Source organism: Coenobita brevimanus, chromosome 51 (assembly GCF_032717465.1).
Source record: "Coenobita brevimanus isolate Jiangsu-jjx chromosome 51, ASM3271746v2, whole genome shotgun sequence".
Lineage (NCBI taxonomy): Eukaryota > Metazoa > Arthropoda > Malacostraca > Decapoda > Coenobitidae > Coenobita > Coenobita brevimanus.
In genome coordinates this window covers 9,702,720-9,728,447 of record NC_137004.1, presented here as the reverse complement: position 1 = coordinate 9,728,447, position 25,728 = coordinate 9,702,720, and the positions used below count along the sequence as shown (strand labels likewise).

The window sequence follows — 25,728 nt, the reverse complement described above, 5'->3', positions numbered from 1 at the left end:
ACCGTAGTAAGTAGTATATTTAGTGGAGCATTGGCAACAATGCCAGCAGCGTTCCTAAAGCCATCACCAGTACGGGCTAGGGCCGAGTCGAGCTCAGACCTGAGCCTGGTGGTGGCTGGGCAGTCCAGAAGATAATGCAAAAGGGGCTCCTCACAGCTGGCCAAGCAATGTTCACACGGGTCTGGCTCCATACCCCTAATTTGCTTGTAGCAGAGAAACCCAAGACGCAATCTTCGAAGTCGGACTACAATAAAATTAGGTAGACCTGGGGGGGGCAGCAGGAGGGAATAGGACGTGGCAGTAGCATACCATTTTGCAGAGCAAGAGCCCTCCGTGACCCAGAGCTGATGGTCCTCTAGGGATAGTCTTCCTATGGTGGCAGTGAGAGTGCGGATGAGGTGCGAGGGACTAGGTCGTAGTGGAAATGTGATGTCTGGAAGATCACAAGCTGAGCGCGCAGCGTGATCAGCACGTCTGCTGCCACTGATTCCCACATGTCCCGGGAGCCAGTGCAGGTTAATCGTTGCGCCCCTATGGACAAGAAGTGATGCGAATGTATGGATCGCTGTTAGGAGGAAGACGTTGTCATGCAGCGAGAAGGATCGTAATCTCTGAATCGAGGAAAGAGAGTCTGTGTGGATTATGACTCGGTTGCGACGATGGTGGTGAGCATGGCGCAAAGCACCCAGGATGGCCGCAAGTTCCGCCTGGAAAGCGGATACACCTGAGGAGAGTCGCCAAGCTTCCACTATTTGCCCAGTGACAAAGGCTGCTCCAGCTGCGCCATTGGGGGAAACAGAGCCATCAGTGTAATAGATGGCTGAGTCTGGTAAGGCCAGAGCTGCCACCCTACTGAGACCCTCCTGGCGAAGGAGTGCTGGAATCGAGGAGCTGGGTTTAGCCTCCGATGGACAAAAATATTAAAAGAGGAGGATCCCATGGCGGTGGATCAACATATCCGGAGAAAAGGGGGAGTCGGGGTCTTGACAGAGGCTCGCCGCAGCTCCCAGTCCATGGATGACAGCGGCCGTGTTGCGAGCCCAGTCACGCTGAGGGGCCGGCTCGGGTGGGCGGCCGAGAAGGCGTTTTAGGAGGGCAGTGACGGGCAGGTGAGGCAGGCACTGGATCATCTTCAGTGTGACGATTGCCGCTCGTAACATAATGCGATGGGCCAGAGACGGCACCCCGCCCTCCATACGCAGATTTTCAATCCGGGTCCAGCGTGGAGCACCCAGCATGATGCGGAGTGCATCGTTCTGGATGACCTCCAGAGATCGAGACACTGGTGGACTGAGACCAGTTAGACAGATGGCACTGTAGTCCACCAGAGATCGGATTGCGTGAATATAAAAGGTCCGGAGGACAGAAAATGATGCCCCCAAACTCCGCCTGGAGAGATATCTGAGAGCAGCCATTCGGGTGGAAGCACGTTCCCTCAGATACCGTACATGGCAAGCAAAGGTGAGGCCCCCATCTAGCCAAACCCCCAGATACTGGTGGACGGTGACCATTGAGAGCTGATGACCTCCAAGCAGCAGTGGAAAGTCGGGGGGGCGGAGGCCAAAAGGCAGACACTTCGTCTTAGCAAAGTTGATTTTAAGCCCTAGCTCGTTGCACTTTGCGTGTAACCGAGAAAGGGCCAAGTCTGCCTGTTGAAGACAGTCTCTCCGTGTAAACACGAGGGCCAGATCGTCAGCGTAACAGAGTAGAGTTATGCCAGGCCCATATTCAACAAAAAGGAGCTCCTCCATCAGGACATTGAACAGGATAGGGCTCAAAACGCTTCCCTGGGGGGTGCCATTGATATGCGGGTGAAAAGGGGAGAGGTGCCCCTGAAAGCGGACCCCCGCAGTGCGGTCACTAAAAAAATCCCGGACCCAGGATATGAGCCTGCCCCCTACTCCCCTGGCCACTAGAGCTGCCAAGATAACGGTGGGGTTCGCCAGTTCGAATGCCTTCTCGAGGTCGAGAAAGATGGCCATCCCCCGTCCGCCCCTCAGCTCCCCAAGGAATGATGCAAGGCAGTGGGTGGCACTCCTGCCTGGGTGATATGCATAAATCCTTGGGTGCAGCGGTCCCAGCCGCCAAGCAAGACGAGCCCGCACAACCCTCTCAGCTGTCTTTGCAAAGCAACTGAGCAGGGAGATGGGGCGCATGGCAGTGGGATCGCGAGGTTTCGGAATCGGGTGGATGACCGCCATCTTCCACGACCTCGGCAGACGCCCCTCAGACCACGAGAGGTTGCGCAAATCAAGCAGACGCTCTCTACCGCAATCTCCAGCATGACTTAAAATGGAGTACGTGACCCCATCGAGCCCAGGTGCAGTGTCCTCCCGGCGCCTCAGCGCTTTTTGAAGCTCTCCGCTGGTGATGGGACAGTCAGCGGGGTCAGGTGTATTACACGCCGTCTGAATGGCCGCAATGCGAGAGGCGGACAGCTGCACTTGTAAGGCTCGGACAGACTGCGGGAGATTGGAAGAGGCTGAGCGGTCAGCGAAATGCTGGGCAAGACGGCTGGCCTCAGCGGCAGGGTCAGGGTGGGAGGGCGGACGAGGAGGACGTGGATCGGAGATGGACCTGATTCTCCCCCACATCTCACGGAGTGTGGAGTGAGAATCTAGGGTGCGACACCATCCGATCCACGCCTCCTCTTTAAGGCGACGCTTTTCAGTAACCACATGCCGAGTCACAGCAACCAGGTACCGGTGGTGCGGAGATGTTCGGCGCCGCCGGTACTGCCTGCGTGCTGCATTCAGCCTATGGTTCAATTCCCTGACCCTGTCGCAGTAAAACCAGCCGTCCCGGTAGCATCTCGCCGAGCGCCGCTGCAAAGGAATGGCAAGAGAGGCAGCGTGCGAAAAGATATTTGCTGCTTGATTTGCCCGGCTCTCGAGGTCTGAGGCGGGAGAGGATGTCGCAAAGGCCGCCGTGAGAGCACGGTCAAAGGCCGCCCAATCCGCCTTGCGTAGATCCCATCGTGGTGTGGGAGGCGGGGGAGGGGGGAGGGGGGCGAGAGGCAAGCCAACAAGAGTAGCGAAGTGGTCACTCGCAAGGTGTGGGTGGAGTGACCATGACGCCAGGCCTGACAGAGGGGTTGAGACAAAGGAGAGGTCGAGGCGACCTCCTCCAATATGAGTGGGCTCTGTCGTGTTGTTTAGGAGGGAGACACCACCCATCTCCTCCAGAAGTAAGGAAATGTGCCGTCCTGCTTCATTGGACTGAAGAGGCGATGACAGAAGGGCGTGGTGGGCATTGAAGTCGCCCCCAATGTACACTGCCCCCCTGGCAGCTTGGGAGAAAAGTTCCCCCAACTCCAGGGTGCTCCTCTGGCTTCGGTATACATTGTATACCGTTAGGGGCGACGTCGCCAGATGGAGAACCACGCCCTGAACCTCCACATCAGGTCCACAGAAAGGAGGGGACTCACAATCCGTGCACGCGATGTGGTCCTGGACCAGAACGGCACATCCCCGTGTAACGCCACGAATATACGGGAGGAGATGGGTGGTGTATCCCGAGAGATGGAAGTGGAATTGCCTGGGAGCAGGGTCTCCTGCAGAAGAATGACATGAGGGCGGTCCCGTGCGGCCGCCTCCTGCAAAAGGGGGAGCTTGCTCCGTGCTCCCAAGCAATTCCACTGGAGGAGCCTGAGAGAGCGGTCTACTGGCCGTCCGGCGACAGTTGCGGACGGTCGTTCTCCTGCAGCAGTGGTGAGGCCCTGTCCATCACTTTGGACCCTGATGGTGGTAGGGTTTGCCCCAAACGATGACGCTGACGAGGCAGCTGTGCGGTGGAAGACAGCGCATTGGGAGGTCGTGGCTTTACCCTCTTGGACGGGCGAGCTGTCCTGTGCAGTGTGGGACGGGGTCGCCCTGCCGAACGAGCTGGGCGGCGAGGGGACAGAGGAGCACCTAGGCTCGCCATCTTCCTTTCGATCGCCTGGTCCACTAGGCGATTGGCAGCTTCGGCAAGGGGCTCTGTTGGGAGAGGGATGTCGAGGGTTAAGTCAACTGTTTTGGCGAGGGTCAGCGCCAGTTCCGTGGCAAAGGTCCTGAGCTCCTCCGTTGTGAATGAGATCACCGGAGGAGCAGGAGCGGTTGGTGGACTGGGTGTGGAGCCAGGCACTGGTGGTGGAACAGGCAGTGGCTGGCTGGTCTCTACAGGTGGAAGTGCTGGCGAGACAGGCGGCTGCTGGCGGTGGACCTCGGCTGTGGTCTGGACCACAGTCAGGGCTGAGGGCAATGGAGGGAACTCCTGGTCGCTGAGAGGTGGTGGGCGCTGGATGAGAGGGCGGCGCTGTTGGCCCCAGATGAAAGTGCCGGGGGGAGCTGGAGTGGCGCTGGTGGCCTGGCTTTCCTTTACAAAAGCAACCTGCCTCTCTCGACCCTGGTTCACTCGGTGAACCCGTGCGGGGCAGCTGGGGTGCCAGGCGTGGTGTCGTCCGGAGCAGTTGGGGCACTTGGCCGCAACTGGTTGCTTCGCCTTGTACCGCTGGAGACACTCGGCCGTGTCGTGGCTGCCACTGCACATGCCGCAGATGACGGGGCGGTTGCAGTTGGCACGGTGGTGCCCGTAGCGCTGGCAGCGGTAGCAACGGAGAGGCTCTGGGGTGAAGGGGCGAAGGTGATATGTTCCCCAGTTCCCCAGGTCTATGGCAGGGATCAGAGGACCCCGCAGGGTGACAATGACCTGTCGAGTCTCCTCTCGGGTCCGCGTGTTTTGGCATTGGGTTGCCTCCTCGACTTGAGGGTGGTGAAGGAGAATCTCTATGGGCATTCTCAAGGGATAGCCCATGACCACTGCCTTCGTAGACTGTTGACCAGGCATCAGCTCTACTAGCTTTACAGGGCAGGCCTCGTCCTGCAGGGCTGTTCTTAAGAGGTCGTAGGCTCCCTCGTCCTTTGGCACCAACACTGAGCTTCCATCCCGACCCATGAGATTGGAGCAGCGTAGCCCTGGCAGGTGACGCTCTAGTGCAGCCACGGCGTCGTAGCTCGTCGCATGCCCGTCCTGGACCGGCACACGGAAAGCTGGAAATGCAGAGCGGGGAGGCGGACGCACAGCTACCGACACGGAGGGACGAGCAGCAGAGGGATCCCTGAGGGGAGGCCCAGTGCGCACTGCCGGAGAAGGGCCGTTTCCCTGGCGAGCCCGCTTCGATCCCTTGCGTGTCACGGGGGTGAAACCCTCATCTCCCTGCAGAGTGGGATCAGCAGAGGGGGGGAGCTGAGTCGCAGCAGGAGCCTCCGAAGTGCCCCTGGTGGAAGAGAGAGATGGTGGAGCAGGTGTAACCTCCTCCATAGCCTCATGTCGGCAGGCCGCCTTGGCAGAGCGGGTAGAGTCACCACGCAAGTGAGGTGCCACTCTCGTGGATGTTGGGGTAGAGGGGTTAGCACCCGCGGCCTCGTGAGCTGACGAGAGGGAGCTCGAGTCAGAGCAGTGACGCTCCCTCTTTGTGCCTGTGGCAGGGCACGGGATGGAGGGCCTCGACTGAGGAAGCGGGAGGCGGGAATGCCCCTGGGGCCTAGGGATGCTGGATCCCTTCATGCTCACCGGAGCAGGCCAAAAAACTCTGTCAAAAACACACACGCACACACACACACACCTCACACACACAACCACTCAAAAAAGCACAAGCAAACAAAAAACAGCAAAAGTGGCCAGGTCCCTACAGTGACGGGCAACCTATGCTCCCCGCCCTCTAAAGGGCGATGGGAGGCCCCGCCACTGCCCCTTTCGGGTCTTCCCTACTCTAACAGAGCCGCCCTCACCGCCTCCTATAACCAGGCCCTAAAGGCCCCCCGTCATGGAAGTGCCCTAACGGCACCCCTTCAGGGTTCGGCGTCGTACTATGGTGAGGTACACTAACGGCAGGCCAAAAAAAAAAAAAAAAAAAAAAAAAAAACACCCACACACACAGTCACCAACACACACACACTCCCACTCACACCCAGGCAATCTGAGACTAAGTCTCGGAAAAAACCTGGAAAACGGCCAAAAATCTTCCTCAGTGCCAGAGACTAAGTCGAAACTGGCAAAAAACGAGGCAAAACAGGCGAAATTCTCCACGAGTGAATGAAACAGTGTTCACAGCTCGAGAGAAAACGGCCAGACCTCCGCACCCGACAGAGTCTGAGCTAGGAGTGATCCGGCCCGCGCGACCTTCCCTTAAATACCCGTCTTCCCGATCCGACCCCATCCCACCCGCGAATGGGAAGGAGGCAGAAGCCGGGCTGCGATCGGGCAGAAATCACATATAAGGATTTCAGCAAGCGCGGCCCCCCGGATTCGCAGTCCAGCAGCGGTAGCAGCAACACCTCCTCCTCTCTCCAGCATGGCCTCTACTTCTGCCACAGCCTACGACCCGTTGAGGGGGGCTAACCTGGCAGCTGAGCCTGATGGAGAAGGGCAGACCACCACCATCACTGGTACCGTGAAGTGGTACAGCATCAAGGCGAAGTACGGATTCATCCGGCGCCAGGATTCTGGCGCCGATGTATTTGTACATCGCTCGAGGATTGCTGGTACCTCTTCTCGGCGCCACTCGCCTGTGTTACGCCAGGGTGAGACAGTGGAGTTCAACATTCTCCAGACACCGAAGGGTCCCGAGGCTATAGACGTCACTGGACCGGGGGGTGCAGCTGTGCAAGGCTCTGCCTATGCACAGCGGCGCCCCACGGTTCAGGGGCGGCGGCCTGGGGATCCCCGATATCCTGGGGATGTGGACACCATTGTCGCCATGTGCATCGCGACGGCGAAAGCTTTCTGTGGCGATGACAAGGCAGCTATGCTCGTTCTACTCCCTCAAATCTTTGAGAAGAACGGGCTGCCACGCCTTGTCATCCCTCAGAGCTTCGCTTGTGATGCACGGCCAGCCCCGCGTCAGGAGCGTCACACCACAACGCTGCAGCCTCTTAGACCCCGCACAACACCGCGGAAAAGGCTGCAGCTCGACGCTCCCCTAAACAGGGCAACTGCTGCCTCTGCCATTACCTCCACTATACCGCCCACCGAGCCTACACAGACAGCCGCTACAGAAGACTCCTGCTACTCGCCGTCAGTAGCCGAGGAAAGGGCTCCTTCTCCCGTCCCCTCCATCGACAGGGAAGAAGAGTACCTCCGGCCCTCGACTCTACCACCTGCTACTGACGGAGAGCCGAAGAAGAAGAAGAAGAAGGGGAAGAAAGGCAGGCCTCCACCACCACTTGACGAGATGGAGACAGACCATCCTGTGTCTCCACCGCCACCACACGCTTCTGGACCTGACCTCAGCTGCACCAAATTCCTCAGCCAGGCAGAAATCTCCGGCATCGTGAAGTCAGTCGTTAACCCCGACATTCTCCTAAGCCGTCTAAAGCAGTCAGACCCATCATTATTTTCCAAATTGACCAGCCCCAGCAGTTCCTCGTAGAGGCTGCTCCACATTCGTCACGGAAAACTCTGGCGGGCTCTCCACCCTGAGCCGGGTCCATTTTACTTGTAAAATGGACAAATCTTAACAAACAGCGCGGCCCCCGCAGCGGTAGCAGCAACATCTCCTCCTCTCTCCAGCATGGCCTCTACTTCTGCCACAGCCTACGACCCGTTGAGGGGGGCTAACCTGGCAGCTGAGCCTGAGAGGGATGAGCAGACCACCACTATCACTGGCACCGTGAAGTGGTACAGCATCAGGGCGAAGTACGGGTTCATCCGGCTCCAGGATTCTGGCGCCGATGTATTTGTGCATTGCTCAGGGATTGCTGGTACCTCTTCTCGGCGCCACTCGCCCTTGTTACGCCAGGGTGAGACAGTGGAGTTCAACATTCTCCAGACACCGAAGGGTCCCGAGGCTATAAACGTCACTGGACCGGGGGGTGCAGCTGTGCAAGGCTCTGCCTATGCACAGCGGCGCCCCACGGTTCAGGGGCTCGTTCTACTCCCTCAAATCTTTGAGAAGAACGGGCTGCCACGCCTTGTCATCCCTCAGAGCTTCGCTCGTGATGCACGGCCAGCCCCGCGTCAGGAGCGTCACACCACAACGCTGCAGCCTCCTAGACCCCGCACAACACCGCGGAAAAGGCTGCAGCTCGACGCTCCCCTAAACAGGGCAACTGCTGCCTCCTGCTCTACCTCTGCCCCGCCCATGGACATCGACACCGCCGATGCTAACCGCCCACCGTCAGCAGCTGAGGGAAGGGTCGTCTCTCCTGTCCCTTCCATCCTACAGGAAGAAAGCGACCACACCTCTCCCTCACCACCTGATGCTGTAGTGAACCTCCAGGCCACCGAGGAGGCTTGTACCTCTCCCTCTCCACCACCGACATCGAACAGAAAGAGGAAGAAGAAACAGCCCAAACCACTGCCACCTGCCGAGATAGAACCTGAACGCCCTACTCCACACGCTTCTCAACCTGACCTCTGCTACAACAAAATCCTCAGCGAGGCAGAAATCTCGAACATCGTAAAGTCGGTCGTTAAACCCATTAACCCCGACATTCTCCTAGGCCGTCTGAAACAGACAGACCTTTCCTTATTCTCCAAACTGACCAGCCCCAGCAGTTCCTCGTAGAGGCTGCTACACTGAATTCTCTGAGAACTCTGGCGGGCTCTCCACCCTGAGCCCGGGTCCATTTTATATATATAACATGGACAAATCTCAACAACAACAACTACAACAAGCGCGGCCCCCATGTCGACTCAGTCTCTCGCTCGCTCCCGCACCGTGCACATACCGTCTGACTCGGCGCCGCCGCCATGCCACCCAAGACCTCCGGAAAGGCCGCTAAGAAGGCTGGCAAGGCCCAGAAGGCCATTGCCAAGGGAGACAAGAAGAAGAAGCGTAGGAGGAAGGAGAGCTACGGCATCTACATCTACAAAGTGCTCAAGCAGGTCCACCCTGACACCGGTGTTTCCTCCAAGGCGATGTCTATCATGAACTCTTTCGTGAATGACATCTTCGAGCGCATTGCTGCAGAGGCTTCACGCCTGGCACACTACAACAAGCGTTCAACCATCACCAGCCGGGAGATCCAGACGGCCGTCAGGCTGCTCCTCCCTGGCGAGCTGGCCAAGCACGCCGTGTCTGAAGGCACCAAGGCTGTCACCAAGTACACCTCCTCAAAGTAGAGAGGTTACACTCTTGGCCATTTCAACATTTCCGGCTCCAATCGGAGCCACAAGATTTTCGATAAAAAGGGGAAAGACAGACTTACCAATTTTCCTCTCAGGAACTCTGGTTTATCAGCTTGTTCTCTCTCTCTCTCTCTCTCTCTCTCTCTCTCTCTCTCTCTCTCTCTCTCTCTCTCTTTCTTTCTTTTCGGCAACGGTGGTTTGGGATGGGCACGTAGGCACAATCGAAATGTTTTGAACTAGGGTTGGGGGTTAAAACAATAGAGTCAAAATAAAAGAGTAAATAGGGGCGTGCGGGCCTTCTTATTCATCTGAACAACCAACAACAACGTACCGTCGTCGCCCCAAGAAGTGACGGCACAGTTTCAGATTGCTTCGGTCACTCTCCACGGCCATACGTTCTAGGAAAACAGTGAATATAAGGTGAACATTCAATGCCTTCATCACGTCATGCCAAATAATCGTATATATTATATCGTGCAAATAATGATGTAAAATGAATAACAGGAGGCAGTGATATATTAGATGGTAACACTTAGTTATCTGTCCCGATTTGAATGAATGTGAAATGTATTAACTTCGCGCGCGGTGGCCGGTACGCCTAAAACTCCCAGTCCTTTTTTTTTTTCTTTTTTTTTTTCCCCCTTTTTTTTTTCCCTGCTGAACAGAAAATGCTTATTCGGAAGTTTTGAACTCAATGATTTCTTTATGAACCTCTGCATTTTATTACTCTTGCGAATCGATTATGCACTGTGGATATCAGACACTGACAGAAGGTAGCATTCTCCAAGGAGCTCCGACTCTAATCTAGGCAGATTTCGATTTTTTTTTTTCTTTTTTTTAACGATAGTCCCCTGTCTTATATGAAATAATCCTGAGATTTTTCTTCGTGGGAAACTGGCCAAAGGCAGTGTAATAACTGCATGTCCTTGAGTGAATGTTATCTCCTTTCGTGCGTGTTGACCGAAACATTGAAAATAGCTTACCGGCTTACGCCGCCTTCCCGCTTTCTGTCGTCGTCCACCGAGACATTGGAAACGGAAATAAATGACTTTAAATTATTCCCTAGTATTGTAACGGAAATTATTTTCTAAATAATATTTATTCATATCCAATGTTTATTCAAGCTCCCTTTTGTTCAGTCTTACGCTACCCAAACGTCACTGTCTGTTACCATGCTAGATTTGAACTCCACAACATATTTATTCCCGACTCTCCCTGAGCGACAGTTGTGAAATATCACTTAGTTCCGTTTAGGAATTCCTATTATCGTAACGAACCAACTGCTTCCTACAATACTTTTGAAATATACAGATAACTGGTCATGGATTTATTGTTTCTTGTAACAATTTTACGTATTAGGCTTCACCTCGTACAGATATAAGGAAGAGTAGGGACACTATCGCTGACCGAAAACTTCTGGATACTCCGCCGGCACTTCCTAGGCCGCCTGTACCAACCAACACACTCAACAGGCGTACAGTAAATACATGCATGGCATAGTATCATGCCTATTCATGTCAGCCTATAATATGTAGGTACATACAACAACACATGTGCACAAATACATTTATTCTATGTACGCAGTGACCTACACATGTACGTACACACAAGCCCTCATACGTCCGTACATACAGACATACATGCTCACAAAGACACACACATACACATACGTACAGTATAAACATACAGTACAACATACATACATACATACATACACACGCACAACTGCAGTTAAAAATCGATGGGTTCAGGTCCCCCCCCCCTTTTTTTTTTCCCCCTCAGTATATTCACTGAAGGATTTACCGTGCGTTCGTGGCCACTGTCAAACCTTCATGACGGGTACAGAGCATCTCCTAATACGCAGCGGGAATGAGGGCGTGACTGAATCGGTCAGGAAGTAAACGAAACAGGCAAATAACGACAACAAAAACTGCGACGTGAACAACAGATCAACAAAAGAAATAAACGAATAAGTAAGTTCCTCTCCCCCCCCCCACCCACCCGCCCAAAACAAGTAAATGAATGATTGAAAAAAGGATGAATGAATGAATGAATGCATGTATGTAAGTATATAAGTATAGTTCATTCGTCTGTGTGTGTGCGTGCGTGTGTGTGTGTGTGTGTGTGTGTGTGTCCTCAAACGTCCGTACACACAGACATACATGCTCACAAAGACACACAAATACAGTATAAACGTACAGTATAAACATACATACACACGCACAACTGCAGGCGAGAATCGATGGGTTCATTTTTTTTTTTTTTTTTTTCCAGCATAGTAACTGAAGGATTCATCTTGCGTTCATTACGGATAGAGAGCATCTCCAAATATGCAGCGGAAATGCCTTTCTCGTTGTGCAAACCTGGGTACCTTTATGAGGGCGTGAGTGAATCGCTGAGTAAGTCAAAGAAACGCAAATAACGACAACAAAAACTGCGACGTGAGCGACAGATCAACCAAAGAAATAAACGAATAGGCAAGTTCCCCCTCTTCCCCCCCCCCCAAAAAAAAAAAAAATAAGTAAATGAATGATTGAAAAAAGGATGAATGGATGAATGAATGAATGAATGCATGTATGTAAGTATATAAGTACAGTTCATTCGTCCGAAAGTGTGTGTGTCTGTGTGTGTGTGTGTGTGTGTGTCCTCTTACGCCCGTACACACAGACATACATGCTCACAAAGACACACAAATACATACGTACAGTATAAGCATACATACACACGCACAACTGCAGGTGAAAATCGATGGGTCCAGGTTCACCTTTTTTTTTTTTTTTTTTTTCCAGCATAGTAACTGAAGGATTCATTTTGCGTTCATGACGGATAGAGAGCATCTCCTAATATGCAGCGGGAATGCCTTTCTCGTTGTGCAAACCTGTTTACCTTTATGAGGGCGTGAGTCGCTGAGTAAGTAAACGAAACTGGCAAATAACGACAACAAAAAATGCGACGTGAACAACAGATCAATCAAAGAAATAAACGAATAGGCAAGTTTTCCCCCCCTCCCCCTTCCAAAAAAAAAAAAAAAAAAAGTGTAAATATTTGAGAAAAAAAAAAAATGAATGCATGTATGTAAGTAATGGAGTTCAATCGTGTGTGAGCATGCTTCGCTGCGGAAAAGCAAGAGCTGATACATGCAAACCTAAACTGAGGGTCTGTCATCATCTCTCTTTGAAGAAGGGTTTTGGCCCTGAAAAGGGCCGAGATTTCTTTCGATGGAGGAGGGGGGCCTCTCGCCTTAGGCGCGCTCGCCACGGATGCGGCGGGCCAGCTGGATGTCCTTAGGCATGATTGTTACACGCTTGGCGTGGATGGCACACAGGTTGGTGTCCTCAAAGAGACCGACCAAATAGGCCTCAGACTCCTCCTGCAGAGCCATGACGGCAGAGGACTGGAAGCGCAGGTCAGTCTTGAAGTCCTGGGCGATCTCACGGACAAGACGCTGGAATGGCAGCTTCCTTATAAGCAGCTCAGTGCTCTTCTGGTAGCGACGGATCTCACGCAGGGCCACAGTGCCAGGCCTGTAACGGTGGGGTTTCTTGACGCCGCCGGTGGCAGGGGCGGACTTGCGAGCGGCTTTGGTGGCCAGCTGCTTGCGAGGGGCCTTGCCTCCAGTGGACTTACGTGCAGTCTGCTTGGTACGAGCCATGGCGCGCGACTGAGGAGGGAGCTGTGAGACGAGCGAGAGTGTTGGCGCGCCGCGCCTGGCAATGGCTTTTTATGTGGCCTGCCTCCGGACTGGCGGCGTGTGAGTGGTCGGGGTGTGATGTATATGGCGGTGATTTACTGTTCATGCTTTTTCGATGCCATTCCTGGTTGGCTTACAAAATTTGGCATGCCCTGTGGCGCGACCTGGCTACGACGCCTCTCTAGGATTGGCCTCCTGGGAGCTGGGGTTGGGCCTGGGCCTGAAATCGAGGTTAGATGGATAAGGTTCGTACTTGCACTACCGACACTGCGTTATATAAGGGTGGTCGGCGAGCGGGGTCGTCATCATTGTTGGTGCTGGGAGCGGAGTGGACACTCACTACTACTGGGTCTGAGGAGCAGTAGCAGCAGCAGCTGTAGACACTATGACTGGTTGAGGCAAAGGCGGCAAGGGTCTGGGCAAGGGAGGCGCCAAGCGACACCGCAAGGTGCTTCGTGACAACATCCAGGGCATCACCAAGCCTGCCATCCGTCGTCTGGCTCGTCGTGGCGGCGTGAAGCGTATCTCGGGCCTGATCTACGAGGAGACCCGCGGTGTTCTCAAGGTGTTCCTCGAGAACGTGATTCGCGATGCTGTCACCTACACTGAGCACGCCAAGCGTAAGACCGTGACCGCGATGGACGTGGTGTACGCCCTGAAGAGGCAAGGGCGCACCCTTTACGGCTTCGGCGGTTAAGAGGCTGCGTGCATAACTGCATGGCACTATTCCACCTGGCCACAGCAAAGCACACAATAAACACCAACCCCCGGACCTCTTTTAGAGGTCCACAACTAATTTCTGTGAAAGAGAATGAATGAAGGCATAGTAGTATAAGTAAATGCAGACGTTGAGCAGGTTAGGTAGCACCATTTTTTTTTTTTTTCACCCTCTCTCTCTCTTCCTTTTAATGTAACAGATATGAAGACATGTAATGCAACCCAACCAACTCTTACCACACCTAACATAACCAAACCAAACCAACCATAACCTAACTGAACCATACCAAACCTCTCTCTCTCTCTCTCTCTCTCTCTCTCTGGCAGTTGTAAAAAAAAAAAAAAAAAAGGGGGGGTGGATTACGCAACTGTCAATTTGCCTACATCTTCTAATTTAAATGGACGTCTGCATACATATACATTATCACTTATTTTGCTGGGCCATTGTTTTCTCTGTCCCTCTGATCTCCCCCCCCCCATTTCAGGAAAGCTTTCTCCATACCTATCAGGGCAATTTCCATCCTGTTGCGAGAGCATCTCCTCTGCTGTGCTCCGGGAGTCGCCTCCATAAATCGTGAAGGCAAATCCCACTAATCCAAGGTATTTCTGCCTTCATATGCACGAGCAGCAGCACACTTGAAGGATGCACCTAGAGTAAAGAAGACACAGTCAGTCACGTCGGTGAGGCACCACAAACGGTGCATGATATGAATGCCTAAGTGTTAGACAGACAGAATTTCTGCATATGAACAAGTTATCCCTTGAATTTGTCGCTGTCACGGCCGTTTTCTCTAAGTGCCAAAACCCACCAATCACCCATCGTACAAGCATTGCATCAACCGCCATACAACCGCTGAGGCCTGAAATAAAATTTAAATGGATCCGATTGGTACTTGCACGACCGCTAGTGCATTATATAGAAGAGGTGGCTGACAAGGTGGCTAACACTCGCCTCCCAACAGTTTCACTAAGCAGGCGTTCACCGGTGCTCGCAGTTCGATGGGTGGTGGTGGTGGTGCAGCTGCTGCTGCTGCTGATTATTATTATTATTATTATTATTAATCTTGATGATGATGATGATGATGATGATGATGATGATGAATGAATGGATGGATGGATGAATAGATGGTGGTGGTGGTGGTTTTTGATGGTGTAGTAACTAGTTGTTGCAATACTACTCATAATGACGAGTATTTTCTTCATTATTGCTCTTATTTGGGGGTGTTAAATCAACCATGGTCGTCACCACACGGTTAATATATATATATATATATATATATATATATATATATATATATATATATATATATATATATATATATATATATATATACTGTTGTATACATCACCATATCCTCTGCCACTGAACGACTTTGTCCATTCCTTCGATGGTGGGAGAATAGCCATCATCATCATCATCATCATCATCACCTATGTTTTCATTCATCCACCCGGCCAGGCAGTTAGGAGGCATAATTATACAGGACAGTATTATGCAGGTGCAGTTGGGAACGGGACAAGACTCTATGTAGTAGTGGGACTATTATTATTATAATTATTATTATTATTAATCCACCTTCACTGATGTCAGTAGCTTCTTACATGCAACCGAACGTAAATATAGCCACAGACACATGCCAGCATTCAACACATACCACGTTATAGGCACATACACACAGACACAAACATACAGTATACCAACACATTCATCCATACCCAAAGATGATGATGATGATGATGCTGTTGGGCAATGCCAAAGTCTATTCTCTCTCAAGAAACGAATGTGGCTCCTAAAGGAGCCGATGGAGGTGAAGAAGAAGAAGGATTTCTTGGAAGCGTTTACTTCTTCTCCGTCTTCTTGGGGAGCAGCACAGCCTGGATGTTAGGCAGAACACCTCCCTGGGCAATGATGACGCCAGAGAGGAGCTTGTTGAGCTCCTCATCATTACGGATAGCCAACTGCAGGTGACGGGGAATGATACGAGTCTTCTTGTTGTCACGGGTTGCGTTGCCAGCCTGCTCAAGCACTTCAGCTGCTAAGTACTCCATGACTGCAGCCAAGTAGACGGGAGCACCAGCACCCACACGCTCGGCGTAATTGCCTTTACGAAGGAGACGGTGGATCCTGCCGACGGGGAACTGGAGCCCAGCCCTGCTAGATCGGGACTTGGACTTTCCCTTCACCTTGCCTCCCTTGCCACGTCCAGACATGCTGCTGATGCTGCTGGAGTAGTAGGACCTTCAGGAGAAGACTAATGCGTCACAGGCCCGTTGTTGTTGATGTTGTTGAAATATTCGCCTCACGTAGTGAGGACACGGGCAAACAAAGAGCCCGTCGCAGAAAAGCGAAAAAAAAAAAAAGCTCTCCAAAGAGAGCATAGCGGTGACAGCTACATGTCGAAGCAGCAAGGCAGGACAGGATCAGGCATGGCTTAGCAGTTAGGACAGCAGTCTGGTGGCGATGTAGTTGATGAGAGCAGCACATGGTGGATCTATCTCGATGCCCTCACGGATGACGGCTTCCTCAGATGGAGAGAGGGAGTTGGAAATGTATGCCTCACGGATCTTCTGATACAGCTTCTGATATACGAGAGGCAGTGTATCAGCGTCGTTGATCGGATCCGTGAGGCAATCGAGTAGCTCTTCTAGGTCCACATCCGTGCGAGCATCGAGATCACGAGTCCCTGATAGTGGTGGAAGGAGGGCCTCGATCCGGCGAGCAACGGAGGAGGGGTCGCTCTTGATCTTTCCCCCTTTCTTCTTTTGCTTTTTCCTCTTCTCCTTAGGTGGAGGGGGAGAAGAAGAGAGAGCGATGGCAGCAGGCGGTGGTGAAGGTGGAAGAGGCTCCTCCACTTCGTCAGGAGCAGATGGAGAGGGCAAGGAGGAGGGTTCCACGACGTCCAGGTGTTCTAAAGGGACGGGGGACGAGACACGCTCCTCCTCAGCTCCTGACGAAGGGAGGTGGACCTCCACGACAGTCTCCCCATGCTCACAATCCATGGCCTTTAACGGTTCCGGGTCGGCGATCGAAGGTTCCAAGGTGGTGGCGCCAGTCGTCCGGTTGAGAGGGGCAGCCAAACACAGCCGTTTTCGCGGTGTCGTGCAAGGTGGTGGTGGCTGCTGTCGCCGGGCCTGACGCTCCTGACGAGGGGGGAGACGAGGATCGCGGGTGAAGCTTCGGGGAATAGCAAGGCATGGAAGGCCGTTCTCCTCAAAGATCTGAGGAAGGAGAACAGCCAGAACCGCCTTGCTACCCCCTCCAAAAGCCTCAGCCGTCGCGATACACATCGCAACGAGTGTGTTTGTGTTGCTAGCACTTCCATGACCCTTTGGCCGGCGTCTCTGGGCAGGGTGACGCCGCCGTGCATGGGCAGAGCCCTGCACAGCAACACCACCCGGCCCAGTGACGTCCTTAGCCTCGGGACCCTTGGAAGCCTGTACAACACAAAACTCCACCGTCTCTCCCTCGGCAAGTGAGCGCTGGAAATGCCGTGGATTTGGTGCAACGATCCCAGATGCGTGCACGAAAACATCAGCGCCAGTGTCCCGGCGTTTGATGAAACCGTAGCACGATCTCACGTTGAACCAATTCACGGTTCCCTGGATGGTGGTGGCTCCTGACGGCACAGAACTGCTGTTTGGTGCCCCCCTCAATGGGTCGCAGGCACGAGCAGAGTCGCTGGAGATCTCGGGCATAGTGACGACTGGCCAGGCCAAGCTATGCGAGAGGAGTCGCACACCGGCACGTTGTTGTTGTTGTTGTTGTTAGGATATTCGTCCCAGGACGTACTGGGACACGGGCAAACATGTGAGCCCGTCACAGTTGCGCTATGCATGCGCATCTACATTATCGTAACGGAGAGTAGCGACTGACTACCCGAAGTAATAGTGAAATAGGAGCACGGGCAACTATACCAGCGGCATCCCTCACCTCATCTTCTGATGGGACGTATGCCCCACTAGGGAGAGACCTGAGAGCAGAAGTCACAGGGCAATTCAATAGATAGTGCAGGAGAGGCTCCTCCGACCTCTCTAAGCAGTGTTCACAAGGGTCTGGGGCCACTCCTTTTATCTGTTTATAGCATAAGTATCCCAAACGTAAAAGCCGCAGCCTCACTAGCAGACGATTCGGTAAGCCCAGAGGGGGCTGCAATGGTGAATAAGAAGTGGCACTGGCATACCAAGTGGCAGAGCGTGAGCCTTCAGCCACACATAGCCTATGTTCCTCCACTGATTGATGTCCAATAGTCACAGCGAAAGATCTAATGATTTGAGCCTCACTTTTGCAGAGTGGGAACGTGACAGCAGGGAGAGAACAGGCAGAGCGCGCAGCCTCATCTGCCATCTCATTCCCCAAGATGCCAACATGACCTGGAAGCCAGTGAAGGATGATCGTGGCTCCCCCACGGACGAGGAGAGAAGCTACAGTGTATATGGAGGATAACAAAAAGATGTTGTCTTTGAGGGAGAAGGAGCGAAGGCGCACAATAGATGAGAGTGAGTCTGTGTGAATAACCACACGGCAAAATCGGCGGTTGTGTGCATGCCGTAAAGCTCCCAGAATAGCAGCGAGCTCTGCCTGGAAGGGAGACGCCCCCTAGGACACCCGCCAAGACTCCACCATGTCACCAAAAACAAAGGCCGCTCCAGCAGTGCCATCAGCTGCCACAGAGCCATCAGTATAATAAACTGCTGACCCCGCAGACCCCAGAGCAGCTACCCGGCGGAGACTATCCTAACGGAGGAGTGCTGGGATGGTATTGCGAGGCTTTCCACCTGCTGGATAAACACACCGGAAAAGGGGAGGCTCCCAATGTGGTGGTTCCTCGAACCCATTGAAGGGCGAGTCAGGGACCTGGCATATATCGTCAGCAGCACCAATACTATGTAGCATAGCAACCGTGGCACGGGCCCAGTCCCGCCCAGGGGCCGGGTCAGGAGAGCGTGACAGAAGCCGCTTTAGAAGAAAAGAGACTGGGAGATGTGGCCTGCGGTGCACAAGTTGCAGAGAGGTCGCTGCAGCCCGGAGCATAATTCGGCCTTTCAACGATGGGAAACCGCCCTCCACTCGCAGATTCACCAGTCTGGTCCAAGGAGGTGCATGCAGAATGATGCGCAGAGCCTCATTCTGCACGACCTCCAGAGACTGGGAAACACTTGGGGCAAGACCCGTCAGGCAGATGGCACTATAGTCCACCAAAGACCTAATAGCGTGGACGTAGAACGTGCGCAGCACATAAAAAGAGGCCCCCAAACTCTTCTTTGAGAGGAAGCGAAGAGCAGACAGACGTGTCTTTGCCCGCTCGCGCAAGTACCTGACGTGGCTCTCGAAAGTAAGGTTGCTGTCTAGCCGCACCCCAAGATATGTATGTACTGCCACGAGAGACAGCTGGTGGCCACCAAGCAGAAGGGGAAAGCGGGGAGGCCTAAGGCCAAAAGTCATGCATTTGGTTTTACCAAAATTAATTTTTAGGCCCAGCTCCGCACACTTACTATATAGCCGTGCAAGTGCAACATTTGCATGTGCATAACAATCCCTCCTGGCTATGACGAGGGCCAGATCATCGGCATAGCACAGGAGCTTAACGCCGCACCCATAGTCCACAGTAAGTAGCCCCTCCATGAGGATATTGAAAAGGAGAGGGCTCAAGACGCTCCCCTGGGGGGTGCCGTTTGGGTGGTTATGAAAGGAGGAGAGCTGCCCCTGGAAGCGGACCCCCGCAGCATGCTCATGAAAAAAGTCCACAAGCCATGACAAGAGCCTGCCACGCACTCCCTCTTCTGCAAGAGCCTGGAGGATGACTTTAGGGCTCGCCAACTCAAAAGCTTTCTCAAGGTCAAGGAAGATCGCCATCCCCACTCCACCCCGAAGTTCACCGAGGAGAGATGCAAGGCAGTGAGAGGCACTTCTGCCTGGATGATAGGCAAATATCCTCTGGTGAAGCGGACCTAACCTCTATGCTAAACACGCTCGCACAACCCACTCAGCTGTCTTGGCAATACAGCTGAGCAGCGAGATGGGGCGCATGGCACCGGGATTGTTAGGCTTCGGGATGGGGTGGATGACAGCAGTCTTCCACGACCTCGGCAGACGACCCTCAGACCACGAGAGGTTGAGCAGAGCAAGAAGCCGCTCTTTACCACAATCTCCCGCATGCGACAGGATGGAATAAGTCAGCCCATCAAGGCCTGGAGCAGTGTCCGCTCTATGCCGCAAAGCTGCCAGCAGCTCCTCACTAGTGATGGGGCAATCAGCTGGATCAGGACGGTCACAGGCTGCCTGAATAGCCTCAACACGAGAGGCGGACAGCTGCTCCTGCATGGCCAAGATGGACCGCGGGAGATTGCAGGAGGCAGAGCGGTCTGCAAAGTGCTGAGCCAGGCGGCTGGCCTCTGCGACAGGATCAGGGTGTGAAGGTGGACGGGAGGGACGTGGACCGGAGATGGACCTGATTCTCCTCCACATCTCACGGAGTGTGGAGTGAGAATCCAGGGTACGACACCACCTAATCCACGCCTCCTCCCTAAGGTTGCGCTTCTCCGCGAGGACATGGCGAGACACGGCAGACAAGCACCGGCGGCACGGCGAAGTGCGGCGCCGCCGGTACTGTCTGCGAGCTGCATTCAGCCTCCGATTCAACTCCCTGACCCTATCACAATAGAACCAGCCATCCCGGTAGCACCCCGCAGAGCGCTGCTGCAAAGGGATAGCAAGAGATGCTGCTTGCCTAAAAGCATCAGCAACTTGCTCTGCTCGATCTTCGAGGTCTAATGCTGGGGCAGATGAGAAGGCAAGAGTGAGAGCCCTGTCAAAGGCTGCCCAGTCTGCCCTGTTCATATCCCACCTCAGAGGAGGCGACCCAGGTGGAGGAAGGGGAGCCAAAGGTAGATCCACCACAACAGCATAGTGGTCACTCATGAGATGGGGATGGAGTGACCACGTTGCGGAGCCTGCGAGAGGGGTGGAAACAAAAGTAAGGTCTAGTCGACCTCCCCTAATATGAGTAGCCTCACCGATGTCATTTAGCAGGGAGACACCTCCCATCTCCTCCATAATCACAGAGATGTGCCGACCAGCCTCGTTGGTCCTGAGAGGCGAGGAAAATATATCGTGGTGTGCATTGAAGTCGCCTCCAATGAGCACAGGCCCCCTTGTAGCCTGGGAGAACAAGTCCCCCAACTCCAGAGAGGCATCCCGGCCACGATATACATTAAAAACAGTGAGGGGTGACCCCGCCAATTGTAGGATCATGCCCTGGACCTCAACACCAGTCCCACAGTAGGGAGGCTCACAGACTGCAGAACCGATGTGGTCCCTAATCAGAACGGCACAACCCTGAGCTACACCACGTTCACGAGGGAGGAGATAGGTGGTGTATCCCGGCAAACGAAACCGGGAGCCCTCAGCCAACAAGGTTTCCTGCAGGAGAATAACTTGTGGTTGATCACTGTTGGCCACCTCTTGCAGGAGGGGAAGCTTACTTATTGCTCCTGCACAGTTCCACTGGAGGACCCTGAGGTTGGTACCGTCCCGGTGTCCGGAGACAGACGGAGGCGAACCTCCTCTGACTCCTGACCCACTGGAGTCAATGGAGGCACCAAGGGGGCCGATGGAAGGTGAGGAGAGCCGGCCACTGAGGTGCAGGGTGGCCGAGCCTTGGTCTTGGCTACCTTCGAAAAAGCCCCTCTGTGGGACGACCTGGGCTTCCTCGGTGAGCGAGGCCGCTTGGCTGAGGCAGGAGGAGCAACGAGCTGTCTTTTTGCCTCGACTGCCTGATTCAGCGTACGGTCCACTACAGCCACTATAGGATCCGTGTTCAGCTGGACCCCCAGAGTCTGAGCCACGGTTTCTGCTATGGCCAGAGCCAGTTATGTCCCCAGGGTGCGCAGCTCGTCCAGTGTGAAGAGTGGGGCTGCTTGAGTTGGATGTGCCTGCGGAGAAGGGGTTTGGGATTCTGGCGGAAGCATTGGATCCTCTTGGGAAGGAGGGGGCGGCAGGGGTGATAGATCCACTGAGGCCATGGGTCTGTGAACTTCCGCCACTGTCTCGACAGTCTGTGCGGGAGTTGGCAGGGGAGGAAAAGCAGTCGTGTCTAAGACAGGAGGAGTCTGTGCCTGGGGACGGCGTTGTTGACCCCAAACAAAAGTGCCTGGGGGAGCCGGCGTTGATACCAAGGACTGCTGTTCCTGCACCCAAGAGACCTGCCTTTCTCTGCCCTGGTTCACCCTCTTCACCCTCGCTGGGCAACTGGGATGCCAGGCGTGGTGTGCTCCTGCACAGTTGGGACAGCGGGAGGTGACCGGCTCCTTGGCTCGGAATTTCGCCAGGCACTGCTCCGTGTCGTGGGAGCCGCTGCAGATCCCGCACACTACAGGCCTGTTGCAGCTTGCACGATGGTGTCCGAACCTCTGGCAGCGGTAGCACCTCAGTGGCTCTGGAGTGTACGGGCGCAGCCAGTACACTCCCCAGTTCCCAAGATCGAGAGAGGGGACGAGGGGGCCGCGGAGGGTGACACACACATGTAGGGTTTCCTCCCGCGTCCTCTGGTGCTGGCACCTGGTAGCCTCCTCTACTAAGTCGTGCCTTCGGAGGATGTCTAATGGGAAACGACGAGGGTATCCCATCACTACAGCCTTCGTCACCTGTCCACCCCGTGTGAGCTCTGTCACCTTCACCGTTGCCGCCTCGTCCTCTGCTACAGCCTTGAGCTGCTGGTAAGCCTCCTCCGTGGAAGGAATGAGGATACAACTTTCGTCCCTGCCAAAACGATTCCTCGCTACAAGACCCGGCAGCTGGCTCTCCAGGGCCGCCACTGCATCGTAGCTGGTTTCGTAGCCCGATTGCAGTGGAACCCTGAAAGCTGGGAAGGAGGAGCAGGGTGGAGGAGGGGCTGCCACAGACACTGAAGGGCGAGGTGGAGGAGGGGCTGCCACAGACACTGAAGGGCGAGGTGGAGGAGGAGGTTGCTTCAGAGCAGGCAGAGAAAAACCCTGGGCTGCAGGCTGGGTCCGGTTTGTACGCTTAGCCCTGCGAGTCACAAGGGTAAACCCTTCATCATCTGCAGAGCCATTTGCAATAACAGGAGTAGGAGCAGCAGGTGTAACAGCATCATCATGAGATGTAGCAGTGTCGGGGTTTGGAGCAGGCACAATGTCATCCATCCCCTCATGGTGGCGAGCTATCTTCCTTGGTGCAGTAGAGGAAGCAGAGCAAGAATCAGGACGTCCTGGATCAGCACAACCGCCAGCAGACACAGTCGAGCTATCCCCTGATCCACGACGCTCCCTTTTCCTCCCAGTAGTGAAAAGATTCTTGCCTCCGTTCGCAGCTGGATGGGTGACCGAGGTTAAGACACCCTGGGCCGAGACAGCAGCCATGCTCCCACCCAAGACCCCAGGAACCGTCTCAACCCTACCTCCAGCATAGGGGAAGCGAGCAGACGAAGCAGGCAGCTGGATCCTGGATGGGATAGGAATCCTCGAAGGCCCCGGGGGCCTAGACCTCGACTTGCCTGTCATCACACACAGGCACAAACACCCACACAGACACCCACACTGACACGCACACAAACACACAGAACAGGCAAACAGAAACGCAGGAAGAAGCCTACCTACTGTGGCAGGAATCTGCCCCTCCACTAGCGGAGGACACGGCAGCCCTTACCACAGCCCCGAAGGTCTTGCCTAACCCTAGCCCTAACCAACGTTTTGGCTCACCCCTGCAGCTTCCTATAACCACCCCGACTACGGGGCCCCCTTGTGTACCAGGCCTGCGCCTGGAAACCGCGGGGTTCGGCTTCGTACCACGTACCAGGGGAACACTAAGAGCCGGAAAGGAAATACAGTAAGAGGCAAAAAAGAAGCCACTGAAGGGCGAGTGCGCACAAGTGTGAGCACCCCGGTACACAACAGCGGCTGGAGACCAAGGCGTGGTCAGGATGAAGGCGGCGAGCAACGACAGCAACAACACCTCAAGCACTGGCGAGAGACAAGAAGGGCAGAGCAGCTCGATCAACGGCGAACCGGAGAGCTGTTACCCTTGTTGAAGCAAGACAGGAGCAGGAGATGTTGTCAGTGTGGAGGCAGGCAGCAGAATCCACCGGCCCGTGTTGTTGTTGTTGTTGGGATATTCGTCCCAGGACGTACTGGGACACGGGCAAACATGTGAGCCCGTCACAGTTGCGCTATGCATGCGCATCTACATTATCATGGCGGAGGGTAGCGACCGACTACCCGAAGTAATAGTGAAAAAGGAGCACGGGCAACTATGCCAGCGGCATCCCTCACCTCATCTTCTGATGGGACGTATGCCCCACTAGGGAGAGACCTGAGAGCAGAAGTCACAGGGCAATTCAATAGATAGTGCAGTAGAGGCTCCTCCGACCTCTCTAAGCAGTGTTCACAAGGGTCTGGGGCCACTCCTTTTATCTGTTTATAGCATAAGTATCCCAAACATAAACGCCGCAGCCTCACTAGCAGACGATTCGGTAAGCCCAGAGGGGGCTGCAATGTTGAATAAGAAGTGGCACTGGCATACCAAGTGGCGGAGCGTGAGCCTTCAGCCGCACATAGCCTATGTGCCTCCACTGATTGACGTCCAATAGTCACAGCGAAAGATCTAATGATTTGAGCCTGACTTTTGCAGAGTGGGAACGTGACAGAAAGGAGGGTACAGGCAGAGCGTGCAGCCTCATCTGCCATCTCATTCCCCAAGATGCCAACATGACCTGGAAGCCAGTGAAGGATGATCGTGGCTCCCCCATGGACGAGGAGAGAAGCTACAGTGTATATGGAGGATAACAAAAAATGTTGTCTTTGAGGGAGAAGGAGCGAAGGCGTACAATAGATGAGAGCGAGTCTGTATGAATAACCACACGGCAATATCGGCGGTTGTGTGCATGCCGTAAAGCTCCCAGAATAGCAGCGAGCTCTGCCTGCAAGGGAGACGCCCCCTGGGACACCCGCCAAGACTCCACCATGTCACCAAAAAAAAAGGCCGCTCCAGCAGTGCCATCAGCTGCCACAGAGACATCAGTATAATAAACTGCTGACCCCGCAGACCCTAGAGCAGCTACCCGGCGGAGACTATCCTGACGGAGGAGTGCTGGGATGGTATTGCGAGGCTTTCCACCTGCTGGATAAACACACAGGAAAAGGGGAGGCTCCCAAGGTGGTGGTTCCTCGAACCCATAGAAGGGTGAGTCAGGGACCTGGCATATATCGGCAGTAGCACCCATACTATGTAGCATAGCAACCGTGGCACGGGCCCAGTCCCGCCCAGGGGCCGGGTCAGGAGGGCGTGACAGAAGCCGCTTTAGCAGATAAGAGACTGGGAGATGTGGCCTGCAGTGCACAAGTTGCAGAGAGGTCGCTGCAGCCCGGAGCATAATTCGGCCTTTCAACGATGGGAAACCGCCCCCCACTCGCAGATTCACCAGTCTGGTCCAAGGAGGTGCATGCAGAATGATGCGCAGGGCCTCATTCTGCACGACCTCCAGAGACTGAGAAACACTTGGGGCAAGACCCGTCAAGCAGATGGCACTATAGTCCACCAAAGACCTAATAGCGTGGACGTAGAACGTGCGCAGCACATAAAAAGAGGCCCCCAGACTCTTCTTTGAGAGGGAGCGAAGAGCAGACAGACGTGTCTTTGCCCGCTCGCGCAAGTACCTGACTTGGCTCTCGAAAGTAAGGTTGCTGTCTAGTCACACCCCAAGATATGTGTGTACTGCCACGAGAGACAGCTGGTGGCCACCAATCAGAAGGGGAAAGCGGGGAGGCCTAAGGCCAAAAGGCATGCATTTGGTTTTTCCGTAGTTAATTTTTAGGCCCAGCTCCGCACACTTACTATATAGCCGTGCAAGTGCAACGTTTGCATGTTCGTAACAATCCCTCCTGGCTATGACGAGGGCCAGATCATCGGCATAGCACAGGAGGGTAACGCCGCGCCCATAGTCCTCAGTAAGTAGCCCCTCCATGAGGATATTGAAAAGGAGAGGGCTCAAGACACTCCCCTGGGGGGTGCCATTTAGGTGGGTATGAAATTAGGAAAGCTGCCCCTGGAAGCGGACCCCCGCAGCACGCTCATGAAAAAAGTCCACAAGCCATGACAAGAGCTTGCCACCCACTCCCTTGTCTGCAAGAGCCTGAAGTATGACTTTAGGGCTCACCAACTCAAAAGCTTTCTCAAGGTCAAGGAAGACCGCCAT

At 54.2% G+C, this 25,728-nt stretch overlaps 2 protein-coding genes and 1 pseudogene across 2 annotated transcripts; 2 read left to right on the top strand and 1 right to left on the bottom strand.

Annotated features, from left to right (window-relative positions):
• The first annotated feature begins 8,733 nt into the window (after positions 1–8,733).
• On the top strand, positions 8,734–9,105 carry LOC145400085 (histone H2B-like). Its single transcript, XM_080272588.1, has one exon. The coding sequence runs from the start codon at positions 8,734–8,736 to the stop codon at positions 9,103–9,105; it is 372 nt and encodes a 123-aa protein (XP_080128714.1).
• A 3,247-nt stretch (positions 9,106–12,352) lies between these two features.
• Positions 12,353–12,763, bottom strand: LOC145400084 (histone H3-like). The gene has a single exon (XM_080272587.1). It carries the CDS (start codon positions 12,761–12,763, stop codon positions 12,353–12,355), a length of 411 nt encoding a protein of 136 aa, XP_080128713.1.
• A 424-nt stretch (positions 12,764–13,187) lies between these two features.
• LOC145400239 (histone H4-like) lies at positions 13,188–13,499 on the top strand (annotated as a pseudogene).
• The last annotated feature ends 12,229 nt before the right edge of the window (positions 13,500–25,728 follow it).